Source organism: Plecotus auritus (assembly GCF_963455305.1).
Source record: "Plecotus auritus genome assembly, chromosome: 6".
NCBI lineage: Eukaryota > Metazoa > Chordata > Mammalia > Chiroptera > Vespertilionidae > Plecotus > Plecotus auritus.
In genome coordinates, this window is record NC_137773.1 from 23,528,552 (window position 1) to 23,535,209 (window position 6,658).

A 6,658-nucleotide genomic window follows, 5' to 3' on the forward strand; every position below is an offset into this window, starting at 1 on the left:
CTAGAATCACCTTGAGAATTAACACAGAACACAGAAGCCCAGGCTCTTTAAAATAGGATAGGCCTGGGCCTCTGTATACAAAAACTTGTACAAAACCAAGGAAGGTAGAAGCGGTAAGAGGAGGGGGGGGTCCCTGTTGCAAGCTGAAGTCGACTGTGGATTAGCTGGAAAGGTGATGGAAAAAGTAGAGTTGTAGGACCTCCTCTGGAAGATAATTGGTTAAATCAAAAACTTGTCAAACTAAGAAGAGACTGACATCTAGTGGCAACAATAGGTATTGACAGAGAGCACACACAAGCCCAAGTTTTTCACTGTTTATTTCCCCAGCCTGAAATGTAAAAATAACATGATCTCCCTGTATTAATCAAGACCTTTAAGTTTAAGTGACAGATTATAAATTGGATTAAGCAAAAAAGAAAAAGGAATTTATTGACCAATGGGATAGGAACGATGAGATGGAGTGAAAATTAGGTATGCTGGAATCAGGGGAATCACATGATATCAACACCTTCTAGTTCTCTAAAACATGTCTACCCGCCCCCCCCCCCCCCCCCCCACCCAAACTCTGGGCTATCCTCATCCCTCTTCTTATTAGCAAGTGGAAAGTTTTCTCTCTTAATGCAGGTGGGCTTCACTCATGAATATCAGGTAGAAAGTCTCAAACAGCTGTGTGAATGTGTTTGTGGAGGTTGTGGGGGGTGGGGGATTATTTTCTGTTTTGCTCAGGTGTTTAAGTGAGATGAGTGGGGCAGGGCTGGATCTTGCAGATAAGCCTGCAATCTGCAATAAATTTAAACCAGGAGAGTGTTAGGTAAGCCCACCTGACCACAGATCTTAGATTAGTGGTTCCCAACCTTTTTTTGGCTATGCCCCATTTAAGCATCTCTAAAATCCTGATGCTTCCCTGTGACATATAATTCCTACTATTCAAAAAGTGAACTCCTATTCTTGTGGAGGAAGCCTAAAAGGCCATTAACTTGGTCTAAACAAGCTTCCAAAGAATATGGCATCTATGAAAGAGAAAAGTAAAAGAACAAAAGGACAGTTGAAGTACTGAGGAAGAAATCACTAAGAAATAATTAAAAAATAATAATAATATGAAGTGATATGAAAAAATAGCCAATAGCAAATAAAGTTTCAAAACACATAATAGAGACTGAAATGCATAAATATGTCACAATATACATTTATATACTGTATATGAGGCCCCTAGAACCATAAGAAATGCAAAAAATTCACTGTTAATAACTCATTCTCAAATTTCCCTCCTTAAAAATCAAATTGTCCCCCTGTAAGGCATGTGCCCCATGTTGGGAACCACTGTCTTAGACCCACACACAATGAAAGCTGACTTTAAAGAATCAGCACCCAGGGATGAACACTGACCACCTTTTTTGTTATAATGTTTATTTGTAATAAATGCACTATTTAGTTCTCCATTAGCTTAATTTCCCGCCGATTTCATTACAAATTTGGGTGCAGCATAGACCCAAATATAATATTATTTATTATACATCCTCAAATTCCAAGAGAAATGATTTTCAGAATTAAGTAATGAAAAGAATAAGCAAATGGAATACTCTGTTACCCATGCTCACATTTTCCATAGTTACCAAATTTAATACGATGACCAAATTCCCTAAAGAGAAGAGAAAAAAAGATTAGCATCACAAGGAAAGTGGACATTGTTACACATTCTCTTATCTTTCAAATGTCATCCTAAGAAAGAGAGCTGCTTTTACAGTTGCCTTTATACCCATCTTTTCTCCCTTCCTTCTTATCACCACCACAGCTTACCTATTCCTTCTCTATGTAGTGATTATTCAAAGTGTTATGTGAAAATTTTCAACAGAGAATCTTTCACCCCTAACCCATTCCTATTCTGATACCTTTCCATTCAACAGAGCAATGCCAGGTTTTTTCTACCAGGAAGTAAAAAATAACTACAACAATGTGATGCACAATTCACATAGTTTACACACTCTGCTCAAATTCTCACTAGGTTTACATGCCCATAGCTACAGTCTATTCTCTAATATTTATATTTTCCAGAAGTTAGCCTCTGCCTAACTTTCCATCCTTATATATCACTGTTATCTAAATATTATATATTGGATATAATTATGTAACATTATATAACACTAGAGGCCCAGTGCACGAAATTTGTGCATGGGTTGGGGGGCCCTCAGCCCAGCCTGTACCCTCTCCAAACCCCCGGTTTAGCAGTCGGACATCCCTCTCACAATCCAGGACTGCTGGGTCCTAACTGCTCACTTGCCTACCTGCCTGATAGCCCCTAACTGCCCCCCCCCCCCCGCCAGCCTGATCACCCTTAACCACCTCTGCCTGCCAGCCTGGTCACCCCTAACTACCCCTCCCCCTGCTGGCCTGGTTGCTCCCAACTGCCCCACTCTGCTGGCCTGGTTGCCCCTAACTGTCCCTCCCGCCTGCCTGGTCACCCCGTACTGTCCCCCTTGTTGGCCTGGTCGCTCCCAACTGCCCCCCTGCCAGCCTGGTCACCCCCAACTGTCGCCACCCTCCCCCCCCCCCGCCAGCCTGTTCGCCCCACACAGCCTGCTGTTCAGTTGTTTGGTCGTCCCTCACTAACCCCCTTGCCGGCCTTGTCGCCCCACACAGCCTACTGTTTGGTTGTCCATTTGGTTGTTTCAGTTGTGACGGCCCCTGGCTTTTATATATTAGGATTCCTTTCAACACAATTTTCTCTTTGTTTTCCTAAACACATTGCACATTTTATCAATTCCCAGTGTTTTATCAAGCAATGAGCCCTGTGTAAACTGCCTATTCTATTTCTTTGGAAGTTTTTGTTTTATTGAATGTTCACTACATTTTTTTAAAAAAGAAATCACTATATATGTAGTTTGTCTGCAATCTTTGGTGAATAATAGTGGCTACTGAAAAAAAATCCTATGCATTAGTAAGTCCAGTTCCTTGGCTAAGATTATTTGACATTTCTGTGATGAAATATAGAGAAAAAAAATGACATTTTAACTTGAACTTACCACTGAGCAAGACAAAAGAAACACTCATTCTGAAAAGTGTGGCCATTTGTAGCACAAACAGGGGCAGCTATATCAGGGCATTCTGGTTCATCTGGTTCATAAAGGAGATCCGTTGGGAAGTACATCCTACATGGGGGCTGCAAATAATAGAAAATAAATTGTAGATAATGATTGATAGATTTCTCCTATTTATTCCTATCCTGCCACTACTGCCCCACATGGAAATAACATCAAATATTACTTAGTCAGTTGATCTTTTGTAAGGATTTTCTCTGCTCTGGTCTTTGGTCAGGCAGATTTTTTTTTGTTTCTTTTTCTGACAGCAGTTTCTTTTCTCATCCCACCATTTCTTCAACTATGAGCATTATAACATCTCAACTTCAACCCCAAATGCAAAGTTTTCATTTAAACTAGGGATCCCAATGCCAGAAACTCACTATAAGGAGTATGTGAACTAGAGGACAGGGTGAGGGCTTGTCAGAAGCAGACTTATAGATTCAGAGAACAGAGTGATGATTGTTACCAGGGGGGAGGGATTTTGGGGGACTGGGTGAAAGAGGTGAAGGGATTAAGAAGTACAGATTGGTGATACAAAACTATCATGGAGATATAAAGTACATCATAGGGAATATCTATAATAATAAAAGCATAATATGCTAATTAGACTGGATGACATTCCAGACAAAGCCAGGGTTGCAAGGGCCAAGGCAAGCCGCCATGGCTGCGAGGGCTGAGCCCCTTGCATGAATTTCATGCATCAGGCCTCTAGTCATCAATTCTGTATAATAAAAGCCTAGGTGGTGTCATGCCCTCCTGCGATGCCATCACAATATAGCTGCCACAAGATGGCTGGCAGGAGAGGGCAGTTGTGGGTGATCAGGCCAGCAAGGGAGGGCAGTTAAGGGCAACCAGGACAGGGCAGTTGGGGTGACCAGGCCTGCAGGGGAGGGCAGTTGGTGGCCATCAGGCAGGAGGGGAGCAGTTAGGGGGTGATTAGGCTGGCAGGCAGAAACAGTTAGGGTTAATCAGGCAGGCAGGCAGGCAGGCAAGTGGTTAGGAGCCAGCAGTCCCGGATTGTGAGAGGATGTCCCAGACTGGAGAGGGTGCAGGCCGGGTTGAATGACACCCTCCCCCCTGCACCCATGCATGAATTTCATGCACCGGGCCTCTAGTCATATTATAATAACTATGCATAGTGCTGGGTGGGTACTTGAAAATTTAGGGTGATCATTTATGTAATTTATATGGTTGTATAACCACCATACTGTACACCTGAAACTAATATAAAATAATATTGGATAGCAACTTTAATTGAAAAATAAAATTTAAAAAAGTTTTAGGGTTTATATTGAGACTCAAAATAATTCCTGTATATACCATGGTTTAGCCTTGTGACCTTGAACAAGTGACAGGTATGGTTTCATTTAATGCTCAGAAGTATATTTTCCTACTATCATGCTTGTGTTACCTGGGCAAAAATATAAGTCTGGAGAGGTTAAGATACATGTCCAAGGTCACACAGAAATCTTTCCATTCTACTTTACCACTGTGAAGTTTTTTAGGGCTCTTGTGTCAAGAGAGTGATCAGGTTAGAATTAGAATTCAGAATTGAGAAATTTAAATTTACTGGAGGCCATTTAGCAGGGTTCCGTGGTCTCAGTCCTGCAAATAAAAACACAATAGATTAAAAAAAGTTTTCCATAGAATATGATTTCACTTATTGAAGTTACTAATTGAATATACAAGTGTAATTTAATTACTCATGTGCACAAAATTATACAACAGAATTTGTGAGTGGTAACTACTTTATATATTTATTTTTTCTTTTCTTTTCACAGTTCTGACTTCATTTACAAATTTTCTGTGTCATTGAGAAAAGAGGAAAAACCTTTCAGGATTGTACACATAATGTGCCAACCACATTATTTTCATTAAGTGACTTGGCTTTTGTTGGTTTTAGTTTCATCTTCACTATAATTGGGATAAGTATACGGCTCAATATGGCTTGGCTGGGTGTGGCTCAGAAGTTGAGCATTGACCCAGGAACCAAGAGGTCGCAGGTTCAGTTCCAGTTGTGGCACATGCCCAAGTTTCAGGCTCCATCCCAGGAGACAGCCAATCGATGATTCTCTCTCACTGATGTTTCTATCTCTGTCTCCCTCTCCCTTCCTCTCTGAAACCAATATATGTATATATATATTTTAAAAGTTCAAGTAAATAAAGTATTAGGACTGTCCCTATCAGTAAATAAAGTATTAAATAAAGCATTAGGCCTGTCCCTATCAAGAATTAAAGATGACAGTGAATGATGATGAGAAAACTTAGGAGTTTCTTGACCCTAGAGAGGCTGAGGGATTCAGTGAACTGGTTTGGATGAGTGGTGCTGGTGTTGCCTAGGGATAGAGGATGACCAGCTAGATGTGGGAGAATGAAATAACACCTATTGTAGTTCTGCTCCTCCTTATCTCTCACCATCAGATGATATTTAAAATATCCAAGAATACATGTTTCAAATGAGAGTATTATGCTAAGTAAAATAAGTCAAACAAGAAAGGACAGAAACTATGATTTCACTCACATGTGGGATATTAAACAAAAAGCAGCAAACGAACAAACGGAAACAAACTCAACTGGTACCTATCTACAGCATGCTATTGTTTATGTAAGAAAGTAGGAGAGAGAACAAAATGTACATATATATGTTTATTTGAGCAAAAAGAAATACAAGTAAAATAAAGTAGAATCTAATGAGATTGGGTACATACCAGATGATGGTGGGATTGGAGTAAAAGGAACAGGGTATAGAGGCGATGACATATGTTTGAACCTAAACTTTGTTCATTTTGTTTCATTTTCTTTATGTTCAAAATAATTTTGAATTGCCCTTCTGATTTTTCTTGATTCATGCATCATGCATGTTACTTAGTTTTCAGATAGTGATGTTTCTAATAATGACGCCCAATTGATACCAATTTGCATTATCAAGCCCAAAGGCCCATGTTTCAGCAAAACATTTTCCATCCATTCATGTTGTTCTTTTTCTTCTCTACAACTAAAAGAAAATCAAATGGTTCTCTCCCAAGACCTACACATTTGCTTACCTGAAAAAACAGTAGGTGCCCAAGTGGAGGAGACCAAGAAAAATACGATCACACAAGGAAAGGCAGCCATTCGATCTCACTTAATGTCCTGCTTGGGTGAGGCCTGTGAAAATGCTCAAGAGAGTTAATTCCTAATCCCTTGCACAGCTGGATTTCCAAACGTGGGATAATCCAGCGCCCTGAGGTGGTGCCATTTCCATACACTTGGCCAAGGCTGTCTCACCTTGTCCTGGTTTCCAGGGATTCAGACTAGAGAGGGCTCTTCTGCCTAAAGAAGGAAAGAAAACAATTTAAATAACTTTTTCTTTTTCTTTTTTTTACCAGCAGCCAGTGTGTAGTCCCCGTCCTAGTTTGGAAGAGGAATTAGGCTCAGGGCTTTGACAAGGGCTGACCTCAGGCATGTTATCTACAAATAGGTTCACCCTAAAATAGACCATCTCCACTGTACACTCATGCTAGTGAATGTAGACTATAAGAATTTTTAAGAATTCAGAAATCACAGGTGAGAACTCAGGTCTGTCCTGCATAATCAGGAAA

The 6,658-nt window shown here is 40.4% G+C and overlaps 1 protein-coding gene across 1 annotated transcript; it reads right to left on the bottom strand.

The window, feature by feature from the left end:
* Nucleotides 1–1,584: 1,584 nt before the first annotated feature.
* On the bottom strand, nt 1,585–6,191 carry SPINK13 (serine peptidase inhibitor Kazal type 13; the record flags this gene model as incomplete). The annotated part of the gene is made up of 3 exons (XM_080673336.1): nt 1,585–1,639; nt 3,021–3,111; nt 6,122–6,191. 3 exons carry the CDS (start codon nt 6,189–6,191, stop codon nt 1,585–1,587), a joined length of 216 nt encoding a protein of 71 aa, XP_080529462.1.
* Between the last annotated feature and the right edge of the window lie 467 nt (nt 6,192–6,658).